Consider the following 18,544-nt stretch of genomic DNA (forward strand, 5'->3'; position numbering starts at 1 on the left):
ACCACTTAATACTCTATAGATATATATTTTTTAATTCCATTTTAGAAAGCATTAATAGAAATATTGTCCAGGTGCTAACCAGTCATCCTGAAGGCTATTATTGGTCAGTATTGCATTGTGGGTACCAGACATTTGACAAATAATGTATATAAAGGAGAGTGACCAGTAGGAAAAGGGCTTTTGAAAATACAATGCAATTAAAATAAAATTAAAAATTCAGTTCCTCAGTCACAGTAGCAACATTTCACGTGCTCAACCCACATTTGCTACTATAGCATCACAGAAAGATCTACTGGACACCACAGTAGAAGGAATGGTTGAAGGAACTCAGTATGTTTAATGTGGAACAGAGAAGGCTTAGTGGGTAATGAAGCCTGCAATCTAATGGAAGGGCTGTCAGGAAAAAGATGAAAATACTCCTGTGTTGTTCCACTAGAAGCTCCAGGGAGTGTAACTTTTGCCTGAAGAGGAGACTTTTAAAGTTTTACCCCAGTGGAACTGGCTGCCTTTTGAGATAGTGAGCTCTCTCCCCTTGGAACTACTGAAACGTATGCCGCTTGTCTATTAGAGACGCAGTAAAGTGGACTTACGCTTTAGGTGAAAGGCTGGACTAGACCTCTAGGGATGTGACCCACCTTTAACTTCTAGATTCCAACATAACCAAGTCCCACACCTGCATCCCACGCTTTCCCTTCATAACCAGCAAGTTAGTCTTCTTTGGAAACCAGGACCACCACTCCCGCTTTAAAAGGAGGATCCTCTTTTGTCAGATTTCCAGTTCTAAAGCCTGACTGTCAAGAGTGAAAATCCCTCCAGCTTTCTCAAACATATTTGGTGACAAGCGCTTGCTTTGGTTTGTTTTCATGATTCATTTCTTTGGCCTCTGTCCTGAAGGAGGTCAGAGAAAATGTAATGTTCTATAAGGGAGGGGGGCGTGGATGGAATTACTGGAGTAGACTTTTGCTAGGTGGGAGGGAGGGGAAATTGAGTCCTGTCGAGTTTGAAGTGGCAGCAGTAGCCAGTGATCTGAAGGAAGAGGCTAAGATGTTCTGGCTTGGTTTCATTTGCTTTCCTATCAGGGCCGAACTACCTGCTAGAACGAACTGTCTCACTCACACCCATGACTGCGTTGGTTGAGGCTTTGCTCTCACTCTAGCAGGCTCCTCCTCCACCACACCTTGGCACAGCCCTACCATATCCATCCGTCTAAACCTGCTCAGACGCCAGCTCCTAACAGACTTTCTCATCCTCCCAACTCCCGAGCATTTTTATCTGTACCCTTGACCTTCCCGCTTCGTATCTTATACCGAAGCTACTTACGTAGAGGTCCGATCTTTATTAATCTTCGAGCAACTTGAGGGCAGGCAGGGTCCGAGTTGGTTCCAGTTTTGTCCCCCTTGTGCCCCAGGACGTCGCGGGCATCAGTAAATATTGGTTGGGCGACGACAACTGGAGTAGGAGAACAATTCTCCCACATGTCCGGAGTGCATCTCCCATTGCTATGGCCTCCGGCGGTCCGAAGAAGGCAGGGGAGCGGTGAGGAGCAAGGCGCGTGGCTGGGTAGGACCGAGGTGCGGGCTGAGGTGGAGGGCAGAGGGCTCGGCCGGGCCGGGCCACCCTCCTCGTGACTCCTCCTCCCCCCTCCACCGCTCCGAGTCAGGTGATTCTGGGCACGTGACAGGCACCACCTACCCTGCTGCTCCCGAGTGGCAGCTCGGGCGGCCAATGAGCGGCCGGGCCTCGGCGCGGAGCCTATGAGAGCCGGGCTCCGGGGGGCGGGCCGCACGGCGGCGGCGGCTGCCGGGGGCGGCGGCGGCGGCGGCGGACTGGGGAGGCGGCGGCCTGGCTCGGCCTGGCCTGGCCTGTCAGGGCGCGGGCGGCGGCGGCTCCAGCACCATGTCCCTGCAGTACGGGGCGGAGGAGACGCCCCTCGCCGGCAGTTACGGTGCGGCGGACTCGTTCCCCAAGGACTTCGGTTACGGCGTGGAGGAGGAGGAAGAGGAGGCGGCAGCGGCGGGCGGCGGGGTTGGGGCGGGGGCCGGCGGAGGCTGTGGCCCGGGGGGCGCTGACAGCTCCAAGCCCAGGATCCTGCTCATGGGGCTCCGGCGCAGCGGCAAGTCCTCCATCCAGAAGGTGAGTGGGGCCGCGCCGGGTCCCTCCGCCCCTCCCCCGCGCTCCCCGGGGCTCGGGTGGCCGCCGGGCGGGGGAGGCCCCGAGGAGGGCGGCGGCCGGGGCTGGTCGGCAGGACTGGGCCCCCGCGCCTTCTCTTCTGCGCTGGGGCGCGGAGCCCGGGGCGCGGCCGCGCCGGGACCCCGACCGCGAGCCCACGCCCCAGCCCGCCGGGGCCGAAACTGGCTGCGGGGAGGCAGGTGCCCGTGGCGCCGCCCGGGACCTCCGCCTGCGGGACCCAGCCCCTTGCTATTGGCGAAACTGAGAGGTTCTCACCACTTCTCACTCGGAGAACTTCGCGGGCTCCCTGTCCTGCTGCCCGGTTCTTGAGTGTTCTCTCCCTTCAGGTGCCCCGAGTGTGCAGGGCTTCCCAGGTGAGCCCCAGGAGCAGCGTCAGGAAGGGCTGTCCTAAGTCACTGACCACGTTACTGCTCGCTCTCCTTACTAGGACGGAGGAGCCTTTACCACTGTTGGGAATCGGGGGCTGTTAGTCCACCTATTTTAGTACTCGGGGCCTGGTGAGTATACTTGCTGGGGATATGCCTCCTGTACGTGTGTGGTTACAAAATCTTCTGAGGCCTGGAGAATATTTGCAGACCGCCGTCGGTCCAGTTGTTTCCACTTGAGGTCTGCGAGGAACGAGTGGAGGAGGGCTGTGCACTCTTTAGTAAGGGGGCGGTGGAGGCAAGGTGGACCCCCTCCATCAGCCTTACACACAGTGCGCTGGTCGTAAAACGCCAGATGCCTGCTCTTTTGCCCTTTCCACTCTGTTGCAGAGGTCTATCCAAAATAAATCTCTGTGTGATATTCTGTAGACATATTTTGAAAAGCAGCCTTCTTCCGAAGTTACAGGGTTACTGTGTTTTGTTTATCTTACTTTTCACTTGTACAGCAAAATTGGAGTACATTTATGGTAGGTTTTTAGCAAGCTGATCTAAATTCTTCTTACTTGTTACTCACTGACTAAACCTTGGGAGTAACTGTCCATTTTTCTCTTCTAGAAAGTAGCAGTGAGAGGCAAATTAGTTTTATCTTACAATTGTGTGGACTGTGATTTTTAACAATTGCCTTTCCCATTTCTTTTGCGTGGGAATTGTCTTTTCTCTGTGAACCCCCATTTCTCCCTCCATCCCTGTATACTTTTATCTACCTGGTACACAGAATTCTATCTTCCTTTTATTTCCTCCACAAGACAGGCAAACTCAGATCAGAGTCTGGTCAGTTTCATTTCTAATTATTCCTCAGAACCTGGTGGAGGCATTCCAATAAGTTTTCAATGAATAAAACTTCTTAAACTTTAGCTTCTAGCTCTCATGATCTTAAAGCAGAGTTTTGCAGAATTAATACAATTTAACAGGAAAAAAGTCGAGCTGAGAGAGTGTGCTCCTACTAGTATTGAATGTGGTGCGGAGAAAATAGCAGAAAAGTTTCAGTTCCAGAACAGGCTTGATGGAAAGTAATTTCGTGTCTTCTGTTCTGTCAGAAGTAAAAGGATAGTCGGTACCAATGGCTACACCATTCACTTTTGCCTCTTTAAAGATTTTTGCTGTAGGATCAACTTCTTTAAATTATGTTAATTCAGGGTGGAATTCTGAACTTGAAATACAAAGTTAATAGTCATAATATTGTTGTCTTTCTTTTCACAGGTGGTGTTTCATAAAATGTCACCCAACGAGACCCTCTTTTTGGAAAGTACCAACAAGATTTATAAAGATGACATTTCCAATAGCTCCTTTGTGAATTTCCAGATTTGGGATTTTCCTGGACAAATGGACTTTTTTGACCCAACTTTTGACTACGAGATGATCTTCAGGGGAACAGGAGCGTTGATATATGTCATTGATGCACAGGTAGTTAGGAATAATGATGTTTCCTTCTCTTCTCTGGCGGCAAAAGATGTAGAAACAAAGGAGAGTTGTTAATCTTCTTTGTCACGTGCTTCTTGCAGCTCGTTTCTTTGCTAGTAGATTCTCTACCAGTGTAAGAGATGCGACTGCAAAGGTGCTTTGCGAGCAGGCATGCCGTTGGGCAAGTATAGAACATCAGATGGTTAGGAGGTAGGGTTTGTATCCTTGAGTTCTAGTTAATGAGCAACTTTCCATTTTTATTTGCTTAAATCAAATCGTAGATATCGCTGTACTTTAATAACTATTACAATAGTGATGTCACTCACTGAAAAGATCTCTTCAGTGCCCATAATATAAGGAGAAATATGAGAATTGAGTCAATAGATATTAAAGTGCATAGTTACCTTAGTTGTCCAAATTGAGTTCAGTCCAACAAGCGTTTGTTGAGGGCCTAGCCTGTGGCAGGCGCTCAGATGAGTGGGGCATGTTCCTATCCTTAAGCAGCTTACTTTTTCTAAGCTTAAATATTAGTTAGGAATGCTTTCTGAGTGACAGGCTCTGTAATGGATGCTTTCATATACATGATCTAATTTAATTTATTCTTCACAATACTGTGAGGGTACTGTATTCCAATTTTTTAGATGAGTAAGTTGAGATCACAGAGTTTAAGCAACCTGTTTAAAGTCACACATCTAATAAATGGCAGAGCTGGGATTACTTTAAAAAAATTCTGTTGGGAAGAAATGTCCATTTCATTTTTCCTTTCCTTATATTATCAGTATTAAAAATTATAAGCATTAACTTGGTAATTGAATTTTTATCTTGAGAGATTTAAGATCTATTTAGTGGTATAAATTGATGTATTTGAATGTTTGAATATTTATGAATAATTAGGATGATAGATTTTCTGTGGTTGGGGAAAGAGGTGGTTTGAGGCTTTCTTAACTCATTACTTGACTTTTGTAAGATTTCTTTTTTAAAAAATATTTTGTTCTGACTTACAGGATGACTACATGGAGGCTTTAACAAGACTTCACATTACTGTTTCTAAAGCCTACAAAGTTAACCCAGACATGAATTTTGAGGTTTTTATTCACAAGGTTGATGGTCTGTCTGATGATCACAAAATAGAAACACAGAGGGACATTCATCAAAGGGCCAATGATGACCTTGCAGATGCTGGGCTAGAAAAACTCCACCTTAGGTAACAACATGTGTGTTTGATATGAGAGCCCTGAAAAATGTGTAAATGTATTCCCATCTCTGTCATTACAAACACTTAGCTTTCTGTTCCCCTTCCCAAATCTATAATGTTTTTGATCTCTTCTTTGTTGAATTCAAGCAGTTTTGGGAGCCTGATGTCATGGAGAAGTTACTTTCTCCTTTTTTTGTATTTTCTTGGAGGTTGAAGTCATGTGAAGTGTTTCCATTGGTGTGTTTATAAACTCATCTCGCGAGACTGGAGTCAGGCTGTTTCCTCATGGCGGGAATCTGCTTTGGGACTCCCCTCTCTTGGTTTCATCACTTTTTTTCCCCCTCCTTCTTGCCTCGGTTCAAGGAATCTGTGTCACCTTTGTTGTAGAATTCTGTAGCTTGAGTCTTCAAGGTATCTCTCTCAGTAGGAAGAGCCATTTAAAGAAGATACACTTTGAAGTGTGGACTTTAATCTTGTTTATGTTTTTTAAAACACTTCATGCTTTTATGAATCTCAAGTTTGAGTTAGGTGAGTTTATCCTATAGATCTGCTTAGGGCTGCTATTGAGTTTAAAGGATTGCTGATTCATAATTAAATATCATTAAGAAATTATTATTAAAAAACACCTACTGGATAGGATTGATGATTTGTGTACTTGCGTTCTAAAAGTGTATGAGGAGTATTTCCTACATCTTATTTTTTTTTTGGTGGTATAGGTAGAAGTGAGTAATAAAAAGTACCCAAGAAAATGTCCTCTTGATGATATAAACAGTTTAAAGGGGAAGCAGGGGAGAGTAGCTATTTCCTTATCCCTAGTCTGTTATGGCGACTTCCCTAGAGGCTCAGGCCACCCCCGTCCCTACCCCTATTAGGTCCTAGGGCCTCAGGCTTTGAGATTTCTCAGTTACTCTCCTAGGAAACCATGTAGAAAAGTTTCATTGACCTCTGGTTTGCCTGGATTAAAAATTTTAAGTATTTATAAGTAATTTATGCTTAAAACATTTCAACAGTATTTGTAAGGGAAAGTGAAAGTGCTTCCCCATAAAATTCCTCAGTCTTATTTTTTGGCATCCACTACGAACAATGGATTTTAAGCCATGATTGTCTTGTGTTTCCCAGTGCCCATGGGAATCCTGCTGATCCTCTTTACACCGTGTCTGTGTCCCTTTTAAGGGCATCTCACCCCTGTGGTGCACACCGTCCCTTTCCCCAGTTCTCTGAAGGGCCCTAGGCCTTGTTAACCTGTAGGATTTTGCATCAAAGCTTTTGTTAATTACTAGGAGGCCTATGGATGAGGCTCTATTTGATTTCCAGTTTCCAGAAACTTAGCTTACTAAAGTGCCCTGTGCCTTGGAGGTTGTCTCTGTCCCCGTCCACCTCCAAGTCTCTCAGTCCCTGCAGGACCGTCTCACATTGCTAACCTTTTGCCTTTTAAGGGAAATATGAAAATAACCCTTTGCCCCTAGTGCCTGTGGGGGAGTCATCCTGGCCTCACCTGTTCCAGTTGCCCTGACATCTAGATTAGAGCCCCATCTCGCATAGGGTTGGGTTCTCAGGTCAGCTCTTTGAAGGTATCTTTAAATTGCGTCTAAAGTGTGATATACACAGTTCTGTCTCTCTGACTTTGTAATGGTACTTATAAGTGTATCATGGATACAACTATATAACGAAGAGTATACTTCTTGAGGAACAAGTAGGTAGAATTGTCCACACTGTTTAAATAGTTAAAGGCCTTTCTCTCTCAAATGTGTGCTTTGTTAAATCTACATATTTTGCTTCTCCACTGTACATCCTTTTGGGCCTCCAGATTCCTGTTTCATTCTCTATAAGGCCCCAGCTCCCATCCTCCTTAATATGTTATTTACGTAAATTCTAAGCACCACTTTTATTGATTTGTTTGTTCAACAAATACTTGTGAGCACTGTTTGGGGCGGTGGGATTGCAGCTACAAGCGAGAATGACAAAGTCTCTGTCCTCATGGAGCTTACATTCTCATGACTGAGACACCTCAAGGGCACTTATAAATAAATGTATGATGTAATTTTAAGTACTTATCAGTGCTGTGAAAAAGAAAAATTAGAAGAAAGGGATAGAAAGCGCTGGGTACAGGAGTGTTATTTTAGGTAGGAGGTTCAGGAAAGGAGGTGACATTTTACTAGAGACCTGAATTATGTGCTTATTTAATAAATGTCACCTATCTCCTTTGAGCTTTCTCTTGGTTTTTGTTAGCTATGGGCTTAAGGAACTAAGCTTTTTAGATCAGATTACAAAGACTTAGGTGAATATTCAAGTTTCTGCATCTGAAAATGTTGTCTTGGGTACCACTTCAATCGCCCGCCATGTGAATGCAGTAAAGGGTTGGATGGCTATAAGCCAGGTGGGGAAACTGAGCTTGTCATCTTGAATGATGGGGATGGTGGACAAGATCAAGAGGCTTTATTTGAACTTACTGAAATCAAGTGTTAAGAAATTTAAAATTTTATGTAGTATGATAATTGTTGAACTTGATATTTTTCAAATTAATCAAACCTGTTGTGTTTTTCAGCTTTTATTTGACTAGTATCTACGACCATTCAATATTTGAAGCCTTTAGTAAGGTGGTGCAGAAACTCATTCCACAACTGCCGACCTTGGAAAACCTATTAAATATCTTTATATCAGTAAGTGAGCTAGTTAATTCACTATAGTTTCTGGTTCTATTTCTGTTGAATGTATTTGTGTTACCAAATTCTCCAAAAAATGACTTGAATTAGTCTGAATCAAGCTTAAAGTCTAATGACATACATAACATGTAAATAAGAACAATAAAAAATGGCTTGAGTTATTTTCTGAATTCTTTCCTTAGTACTCACCCTTTTTGTCTTAAAATGAACTGATAAAAAATTTCCTCTTGCTTTTTTAATTAAAAATATCTTCATGATGTCTGGTTCTGAAGGAAGATTAGTAACCGGAAAAGACTGGGTTTGGGGAATTTGTCTCAGTTTAATGTCTGCTTTCTTGGAGGTCACATCGAAGAATTGATCTTTTCGTTTCCTTGCTAACTTGAATCTCAGTATTATATTTCCAATTCTCATTTTGAGAATTCAACTTAATTAAAAAGGCTATCTCTCCAGTAAATTTAGCATTCGGCCATTATATTTTCCAAACATTATTTTGAAGGACTCGATGTGTAGTGATCCCCAGTTCTTTTGAGTTATGCTAGATGTTGACGTCAAATGAATTCTTTCATGTTTTGCTAATTGCCACGTAAAGCCTTTCTGGTAGCAAGGTCATTTAAATGAGAGATTGATTTTTTTTAACAAGACAGGATTATTGGAAATGTAGCATGGCTTGATTTTTGGAGGATGTTTTTGTTGCTTTTCTTGGTGGTCTCTGAGAAAATAATTTACTTAAGAGGAGGAAGGAAGAAAATTTGGTGTAATTATGTCAGTAAACCAGAGCAGAGAAATTTTTCTACTTTTATTCTTTGGATACTAGGAGTATCTTCAGCCAAGTACTGTTTTCTTTTTTGCTGTTGGGTTGTGTAATTAAAAATGTCCTTTGGTGTTAATCAGTAATTCAAGATCTTTGATAACCTACAAATTGTGATTCTTAAAATACCAAGCACTTCCCCCATTTTGTTTTCCCAAGAATTCAGGTATTGAAAAAGCTTTTCTCTTCGATGTTGTCAGCAAAATCTACATTGCAACAGACAGTTCTCCTGTGGATATGCAATCTTATGAACTTTGCTGTGACATGATTGATGTTGTAATTGATGTGTCTTGTATATATGGGTAAGTTGTATACATATTTCTGCAAGATCTCAGACAAGTGGAAAAGTACCAGTTTGATTTATCGGGGGGGTTAATTCCTGAGACCTCTGGCAAGTACTGTATGAAGTGGAATTGTTCGGACTGACCACGGTACTTCAACTTGGAGCATGATTTCCTCGGTAGGGGGCTGCTGAGTCTTACTCCTTCAGAGAGGATGGATAAGAGCGGTTGAAAAAAACATGACTAATGCCAGGCTTATTTATCACTGAAAGTTTCTCCTGCCATTATTTGGGGGGGGTCGGGGAGGAGTTGCACTGTGTCTTCTCACTCCTGGGACTTAGCTAGAGCAAAATACTAGATTAATTTACTTCAAACATTCTGAATCCAACAAAGTAAGCACTGGTCCCTAATTTAACTTCAACTTTGTGGAACGAGGGATCCTTAACCTTTCAGGGAGCTAAGAAAAAAGGAAATCAGAATTTTGGATGTCAGAAGGATTTATATGTACAAAAATTTGACCCATACATCTGAGTTTCCAAAATAAATCTCTAAAATGTAAACTCTTCCGTTACGTAAATTCGCCAAATTCTATGTGGAAATTTATAAAAGCCAGCAGAGAAGTGATTTTGTAGAGTGGTCCAGAGGACGAGTGAAGACTTCGGAAAATTGCTGGTATTTCAGAAGCGTCTAGTAGCCCTGGTGCCCCTCGTATATTAACAGCAGCACTCCCAGGGCGCTTTGTGATGCTCTGTGCTGCCTTTGCTCCCTGACACCTGTCCCCTTTATCTGTTGTTCCTCTAGGCTCCACCTCGTCCAAACTTTCTTTCATCTCTCTGTCCCTGCCCTTCGCCTTGCTCTCTCCAGCTGCCTCTGAGTAGGAGAATGCTTTTGTCTCACTTGTTCTTTACTTGTCTTCCATTTCTGTTTTTCACTTTTGTGATTATGTGCTCTCCTTTGTTTTAATTCTTTCCATAATGAAATGAGATGTTGTCTATTGTATTATTGAGTGAAGTTTCATGTTCCCATTCTTAATTTTAAAAATGGATGAGTAAAACATTTGCTTTTACTTTCAAACCTCAAAATTTTATAAACCAATTTTTTTATAATTAAAAAAATCAAATTTAGTGGTAAAGTTGATTTTCAGTATAAGGTACATGGTAAAATACATTATAAAGCACATTCTAAGAAAGAAGAAAAAACAGCTATCATTCATTATTCTTAACACAATCTATGTGTATAATTTAGTGTGCTTTATTATAGTTTAATTTGCTTCTTCCTTGCCTCTTGATTTACATTTTTTGAAGAAGGATTACATATAATTCTGACAATCTAGTTTAATAAATGAAATAGCTTTCAGACCCTGGAAGGCTTGCTTTGCAAGCATCAGGATTCCAGGGTATCTTTGATGGGCTATATTTATTTTAGTTTTTATTCTTACCCCTTTTTCACGAATGGCAAGTTTTAGGTGGTTCTTTATTTGCAGGCTGTGTCAGTACAGTTTAGTATGATGGATTATTTGAAGCCTGCTGTATTTTGTGCATCTTAGGTAACAAGATGGAGGTTCGTGAATGTATGGAATACTGCATCAAAGTCTGGGAACCCTGGACCTAAATGACAATTTCTGTTCCAGTATATTTAAGCCAGTATTCTTTCTCAAGAGACGTTTGGAAAACTGGGTGGAAAGACTTGTCATTGTGCAAATTAGATGTGACAAAATACCTAGTTGGGAAACCTATAATGAACAGTACTTTCTTTTAAAACAGGTTAAAGGAAGATGGAAGTGGAAGTGCCTATGACAAAGAATCTATGGCAATTATCAAGCTGAATAATACAACTGTCCTCTATTTAAAGGAGGTGACTAAATTTTTGGCACTGGTGTGCATTCTTAGGGAAGAAAGTTTTGAACGAAAAGGTAATGGCATTTTAAAAAGCTGTTTTTTGCGTTAAATTCTCTGTGATAATTTTGTACATTCTTGAAAACAAGAGAAAATGATATTGCAGTGTTAGATGTTATCAGTTCAAACTACTTTTGTCCCTTCCCTTCCATACGTAGTCGAGACTTTATTCTTCCTTCTTTTGATCTTTTATTTTAAATCATTTTTCATTCCTGTCTCGCGGATTTCGGATCCTTTCATTACCTCTCAGCTACCTGCACATTGCCTTCCACCTGAGTCAGTCTACTGAGATGATTCTTTGAGAGTTACCACGCTGCATTCTCGCGCTTCAGTGGCCTTTTCTCATTCTGTAACCTCTTCAGCCTTCTGAAGCATGTGACCCTGTCAGACCCTCCTTTTCTCGAACCTTTCTTCTCTTCTTCCCTCTAGGCTATTTTGTGTATCTGTTTCTCTGACCTCCTCTCTTGTTTCTTCTCTTTTTCCTTTTCTCAGTTCTGAGTGTTCTTCCAGGCCAAGCCTTTCTGCTTGCTTATTCTGGTCAGCACATCCAGTCCATGGCTTCAGTTAGTCTTTTCTATGTGGTCGATTGAAAAATTCACATCTCCAGCTCTGACTTGGGTTGTGTTTCAGTCCTATGTTTGGAGCTATTAGTAAGACACCTTCACTTAAATTTTTGATTGTTGTCTTGTCCGTGGTGTCTAAAACCAGTGAATATTTTCCCCTTTGTTTCGTGACCCTCCTGCTACCCTCCCTGTTTCTAGTTATGCCATTTTTCTGGTGTCAAAGCTTGAATATCCTGTCCTCAGGTAATTGTGTGGTGGTGTTACTGAAAGGGCCCTTGCAGATCATTTCACAGTTCTATGTTCTCCTTTTGCCATTCTTTTCCTGAGGTGTTTACCTTGAATTTTCACCAAACCTTATTTGTTTCTTTGAACTAGTTCTTGGATTTCCTTTCTGTTTCCACTGTCAGTGACTCCTGTCCAGGTCCCCATCCTGCCAGGCCTGTGGTGCTGCAGTAGCCTCCTACGTGAGGTTGTGTATTCAACGTATATATTGAGGACTTAATATGTATCATTTTTTATCCCGAAGCAGACTAGTTTTCAGAAAATTAGTTTTATCATGTTATTTAACTGCTCAAGGATCTGTAATAGCTCTCTGTTATTCACTGCAACAAGTCCCCGCTCTTCTGCCTGAGTTATTAATATTGATATTGAATGCATTAATATTGTTTAATTAATGTTAATGAAATATTTCAGATGTACAGATTTTTTGGGTAAAACAAAAATGTGTGTATTCACCTTTGAGCTTAAGAACTGAAATGTGGCAAATATGTATTTGTCTTCTGTGTCTTTTGTGTGTTTCTCCGTTGAAACCCTCTTTTTTGCACTATGTGGAATGTATATAGTTTTATTTTTCCCATGCATGATTTATTCTTTTACTTCATATCTATCCTTAAACAATATAGAGTATTGTATATCTTTGTGTAAATGACATCAAAATGTGTATAGTCTTCTGCAACTTGCTTCTTTCTCTTCATTCAAGATTGTTTTTGAGATTTATCTATATTGATAACATGTAGCTGTAGTTCATTCATTTTCCACAATTTATTTTCTTGTTGCTGGACATTTAGATTATTTTTAAAATTATAAATGGTTTTACAACAAATGCTCATGAATAAGTTTGTCTTTGCGCATAATGGAGAATTTCTCTGGAGTATGTATTTAGAAGTGGAATTTATAGAAGACATACATCTTAACTTTATTAGACATTACCAAATTGCTCTCCGAAGTGGCTTTACCGTCTTCCCCATGGCAGTCCTGTGTGCGAGTTCTTGTCACTTCATGTCCTTGATATCGTTAGACTGTTTCATTATTGTCAATCTGGTAGGTGTGAAATGGTATCTCATTTGGTTCTAGTTTTTATTTACTTCCATAAGTACCTTTTTATGCCGGCTCAGGTTTCTTCTTTGGTAATTTACTTTTTCATATACCTTTATCTTTTTTGTACTGTGTCTTTTTTGTACTTCTTAGGAGTTCTTTATGTTTCTCCATTCTAATCTTTGTTCTTTGAGGAAGATTAGCCCTGAGCTAACATCTGCCGCCAATCCTCCTCTTTTTACTGAGGAGGAATGGCCCTGAACTAATATTCGTGCCCCATCTTCCTCTATTTCATATGTGGGACACCTGCCACAGCATGGCTTGCCAAGCAGTGTGTAGGTCCACACCCGGAATCTGAACTGGTGAACCCCGGGCTGCCAAAGCAGAACGTGTGAACTTAACCGCTGCACCATCGGGGCTGGCTCTTCTCCATTCTAATCTTTAAAATTAAAAAAAAATTGGTTATGGAAATTTTCAAATATACGCAGAAGTAGACCATCACAGTGATTGTCTTTGTTCATCTCTCTGCTTCAACAGTCATCAACGTATGGTCAATCTTGTTTCCTATATATCCTTGCGCAACTAAACTATTTACTTTTTTTTTTTTTCTTTTAAAGATTGGCACCTGAGCTAACAACCGTTGCCAATCTTTTTTTTTTTTCTGCTTTCTCTCCCCAAACCCCCCTGTACATAGTTGTATATCTTAGTTGCAGGTCCTTCTAGTTGTGGGATGTGGGACGCCGCCTCACTGTGGCCTGATGAGCGGTGCCATGTCCACGCCCAGGATCCAAACCCTGGGCCACCGCAGCGGAGTGCGTGAACCTAACCACTCGGCCACAGAGCTGGCCCCTAAAGTATTTACTTTTGACTCTTTTGTTGAGGAAACTTTCAAATATAAAAAGGTAGAGAAAATAGTATAATGAACCCCTTTTTGTCTATCCCCCATATTCAACAATTATTGGAATCATAGCTGATCTTATCTCATCTCTGTGCTGCTTTTCCTACTGGATTATTTTGAAGTGGATCCCTGATATCAAATCATTTTGTCTATACAGGTGTTAGCAGATATTTCTAAGAGGTAATGTTATGTTTTTAAAACATAACAGTAGTACCATTAATAAAAGTTTAAAAATTAACAATGGCGTTATAATATGAAATATCTGGCCAGTGTTTGTTTCCCTTATTGTCAGTTTTATTTTACCATTTGCAAAGAAGTTGATTTTAATGTGGTCAAACTTACCAAAACTTTTATAGCTTTTTTTTTTTCCTGAGTCTGAAGGACTTCCTTAATTTGGCTGTAAGCTACTTATTCAGACTTGATTCCCAGTACTTCCTACCAGGATTTCTCTGCCCCTGTCTCTAGTCAGACCTTTCTTCCCTGTCTTCCACCTGTGCTGTGTTCTCATTGCCAGCCCTATGCTCTTTTCTTGTAATTTTGCTCCTTTTTCTTGCCTCATTAAATCTTTTCCATATCCCCACAGTCCTGCCTCATCCCTGAAGCTTTCGTTGGCTGCTTTTGTCCTGCACTCGGCTCTCTCCTTTGGACTTCTTTCACATTTGTAGTCAATTTGACACCAGATTGTTTTGATTTGTTTCTTGTGTGTTTTCTTTATGTTACAGTATCCTCGTGGGCACACATGCTTCTTTCTCTGCTCTGCTATTCTTAGCACCAGCTTCTTTTCTCAAGGTCACCTCATGGTCCAGAATAGCTCTTGGAGCTCCAGCCATTTTATCCATATTCCAGACATTAAGGAGGAACAGTGATGAGGAAAGAATATATCCTCTTCCTTTTAAGGAGCCTTCACGGAAGTCCCACACACTGCCACTTAACTCAGTGGTCAGCATTGATCACATGACCGTAGATAGCTGCAAGGAAGCCTGGGAAGTATAATGTTTTAGCTGAGCACCAGTGTGCTTGTCCAAAATTGGGGTTCTGTTTCTGAAGAAAAAGGGGAAGAAATGGATATTTGGTAGGCAACTAGCCTACCAAAATAGAACCCTTTGTTTGACCAAAGTCTTATTTGGATGCAGTTCATGAAACAGGTGGAGGAGGAGCTGCCCTGCCTGAGGAGGGGTGGAGGCTGCCTGGGGCTCTGCCTCATGGGCCTCGCGGCACCTCGCAAACCCAGGGCTCTGCTGAACAGTTTGCTGAACTGTCGCTCTAGCTGTTTCCTTCAGCTCCTCGGCTGCCCCGAAGACTTGTAGAAGGACAAGCTTGATAATTCAAAAAGGAGCTTGCTTTTGCTTTAGATTTCGTTGTAAATTTTCTTAGCAAGTTTGCCTTCCTCATTGCTTTTTTTACTCTGCTTGCTCCCAGGCCCCAGAGGTAACCAGTGTTAACAGTTTGGGCATGTGTTTTATCATGTTTCCAGCCTAGAGAATTCCTCAATTGGGTGTATATTTTTTAAACACACATCAGTTATTTTTTTCTGTTGCTGAATGTTTTCCAGCAGATAATTTCACCACTGACATTCAGGAGGCCTGATCTTTTTCTCTGTTGCAGGTTTAATAGACTACAACTTCCACTGTTTTCGAAAAGCTATTCATGAGGTTTTTGAGGTGGGTGTGACTTCTCACAGGAGCTGTGGTCATCAGAGCAGTGCCCCCAGCCTGAAGGCGTTGACACACAATGGCACGCCGCGAAATGCCATCTAGCCTGAATTCCAGCGGTCGGGGCTCTGTGCCAGCTTACTCTTCACTCCAGGGTCAGATGCCACGTGCTACAGGACATGGGAGTTGCCGCTTGTGGGAATCTGGTGCCTGTCCCACTAGAGACAAGGGGTAGAGTTTCTCATTTGGATGGAAACCCCTTCAATCAGTGGTGTGCAACTGAAGCTACTATTTCTTTTTTTAAAAAATGGCAAAAAAGAATTCTAGAGACCACAGAACTCAAGTGTGTCTTTCTCCTCTTGGGGTCCTACTTTAAGTCGTTGGGATGTTTTGGACCTGGAGATAACATCACTTACCCATCCTTACCAGAGAATGTCGCCGTCAATTACCAGTTGAAAATAATAGAAAGAACTGAATTTTTATATGCTTCACTTAGGTTTTCAGTTGGGTAGTCTCTAAAACTCCTGCCTTGCTTATGTTCTAACACTGCCTCTCAGATTTCAATTTTGGACGTTGCACACCTAAGACCTTTTAAATGCATTTGCTTGCTAACTCAGAAGACGTGTGGTCTGACTGCAGCAAAGGACATTCCTGCATTTGTTACTGAAGAAATGAGAAAATTTTACGCCACGTCAGGTCGAGAGCAAGGCTCAGCAGTGGCTGCTGCATCAGTTCCCTTGCAAGTGTTGAGGGAAAAACTTGAAAACAAGAAAATTTTTGCATCTATGTTTTGGGTACCAGATATCTGGGTTCTTTCTCCTACATTAGATAAATGATCATGATCAATGTAACAAAGGGAATTAAAAAAAATTCTTTGCCCCACAAGCTCCTCCTTCTAGGGGAGAAACTCATTATGTCATTGAAATATTTAGCTCCCTTTTCTTTAAACTTGATGCCAGCTGCTACCTACCTTTTATTCTAAGCTCTAGATTCTTTAAGAATTGCGGTTTTGTTGACCATGAGTGACCCGAAGGCACTGGTGGACTGTCCACTGGGAGTGGGAGAGAGCACGTGGTGCCACAACATTTGTTGTTAAACATACTTGGTCTCCAGTAGTCTGACACCAAGTGTCAACTGTGGTACTTTCTTCGCCTGGGATATTAATTCATGATTGTTTCTTTTTGTTCATGGTTGATACCCTTTCCATTGATTTAAACTTACACGTCATTTTTATTTCACATGCCCGGTAGTCGTATATTCCAAAGCCACTGGACCACTTGAGTACATAAGTGCCACTGTTTAATGAAATGTGTATATTCAGGTCTGTGAACTTAACAGTGTGACTTGGAGTGCTTCCTGCAGGTGATTCTGACTGTTGAGTATTTACATGGACCATGTGATATCCAAAAGAAAAATGCTTTTATATTTATAGATTATTTCATTGAACTATATAAAATGGGTATCAATAAATGTATTTACTCCAAAATCAGTTTTTTATTTGCCTAAGATGTGAGAGGGTGGGGTGATGGAACGTTGGGTTGTCCCCCTCTATCATTTTATCAGCCATTTCCTTTTCTTATGCTGCCTCATATGGTTAACGTGCCTTGTTTCAGGACTTCATGTTCTGTCCTCATGCAGGGGTTTCATGCCTTGTGTCTGGACGTCTCTCCTGGCCTGTTTCTGCTTAGGGTAGGGGATGTAGGCTTAGGCGAAAATGGTTCTTTGTAGTGTTTACTAACGAATCTCACTCGTGGTGGGGAATCTCCAGGTGTTCCTGGATGTGTTATATCCAAGCTAGGAAGGGGTAAGGAGATGAGTTAAGGAGAACACCATATAAAAAATTTGTGCTGGTTCCAGCTTGTTGTCTATTTCTTCCAGTTCCTGAGATACTCATTGTTGACTCTTAAATGTCAGTTATGCTTATATAGTTAGGTTGGGTCTGAACTGATTTAAGTATACATCAGTTTATGAAAGGGATGGAGGCAGGAAGAGGTTGAAAGATCTGTAATTTCATGATTGGACTACTTTAGAAGTTCAATTTTAAAAAACTGAAATGGAAATCACAGAAACATTTAAAAAAAATACCCTTAAAATACTATCTAATGCTGTATCCTTTTTTGAATTATGGAAACTGAAGTCCAGAGGAGTAAAAAGCCTTATCTAGAGTGAGAGATGAGATGACCGTATAACTTAAACTCCAAATCAGGATACTGTTGAGAGTGGAAGGGATGCCATTAATAACTATGCCAAAGCAATCAGTGTAAACGGGCACTGTCCTGGGCAAACCCAGGGTGGCCACCCAAGTCACAGATCTGGTTAGTGGCGAAATAGGATCTGTGTTCCAGGTCTGGCAGCCCCGTGCTGCTTGCCTTTACCTCCAGCCTCAGTCTCCTGTTGGTTAAATGGAGATAGCACCTCAAGATGAGTGTACCCTGGCACTTGGTGCCCAAGAAATACTAGTTTTTCCTGCTATGGAAAATTATAAGTTTGGGGAGTGATTAAGGAGAAAAGAAGAAAAATGGTGAAATAGAAATAAAGTGAATGAAGAAAGGAGACAACTCAGGAAAAAGGAAATGGAAGAAGCATAAAACTACTAAGAAGGGTTTGCCTGAAATGTTTTGCATCTGGATAGATGTTTATCTGTACGAGGCTACCTCAGAGAGAGCTGGGACAGATGGTTAAATAAAACCTTTAAAATCTTTTGCAGCAAGGTGCTTTAGCTGTTTCACATACCACTCTCTGTCCCGTTCACTTAGACAGCTTCTTATATACAAACATAGCTATGTACACGTTTCTATACAGTATGTCCCAATATAGAATGCTGAAGGTATTTGTGAGTTGTGTTAATTGACCTACGTTTTGAGTTCTGTGCTTATACAGAGAAACAAATGATTTTAAAGGTAAAATTGTGATAGTTACAAGCTTTGCAGTCGGGGAAAGCAATGGACGTGATTCGTGGACTTTGTTAACGTTCTCTGTCTTGTTTTGCAAATGCTGAAAGCTCTTCCAGTTGTATCCAAAAGAGATTACTAGTGAATATCATTACTGTTTTCCATCTAAGCTAGTAAAGTAACTTTAAACCCTCCCCTGTATTCTCCCAGAGACCCCAAAGGCACGGTCTCTAAAGGGAATGTGGGCAGTGGTTGGGCAGAGCTGGAGTGTGTTTTTAACAGCGTCTTCCCTGAGCTGCTCCTGTCGAGTTGGGAGACTGGACATAAGGAGCATTCAGGAGGGTCACACGAAGGGCTAGCAACCACTG

At 41.7% G+C, this 18,544-nt stretch overlaps 2 protein-coding genes across 2 annotated transcripts in view; one reads left to right on the forward strand and one right to left on the reverse strand.

Annotated features, from left to right (window-relative positions):
• LOC124239251 (translation initiation factor IF-2-like) overlaps positions 1-1,898 on the reverse strand; it is a 74,701-nt gene extending 72,803 nt beyond the window's left edge. The window contains exons 1-2 of the mRNA XM_046660808.1: positions 1,894-1,898; positions 1,321-1,862 (exon numbers count right to left, since the gene is read on the reverse strand). Coding sequence (XP_046516764.1) covers positions 1,321-1,862; positions 1,894-1,898 — 547 coding nt within the window. The remainder of the gene's footprint in view (positions 1-1,320; positions 1,863-1,893) is intronic.
• RRAGC (Ras related GTP binding C) lies at positions 1,798-16,771 on the forward strand. Its single transcript, XM_046663205.1, has 7 exons — positions 1,798-2,133; positions 3,816-4,019; positions 5,021-5,220; positions 7,757-7,871; positions 8,842-8,984; positions 10,727-10,875; positions 15,239-16,771. Exons 1-7 carry the CDS (start codon positions 1,897-1,899, stop codon positions 15,388-15,390), a joined length of 1,200 nt encoding a protein of 399 aa, XP_046519161.1. The 5' UTR covers positions 1,798-1,896; the 3' UTR covers positions 15,391-16,771.
• The last annotated feature ends 1,773 nt before the right edge of the window (positions 16,772-18,544 follow it).

Source organism: Equus quagga, chromosome 5, assembly GCF_021613505.1.
Source record: "Equus quagga isolate Etosha38 chromosome 5, UCLA_HA_Equagga_1.0, whole genome shotgun sequence".
In the NCBI taxonomy this organism is placed as follows: Eukaryota; Metazoa; Chordata; class Mammalia; order Perissodactyla; family Equidae; genus Equus; species Equus quagga.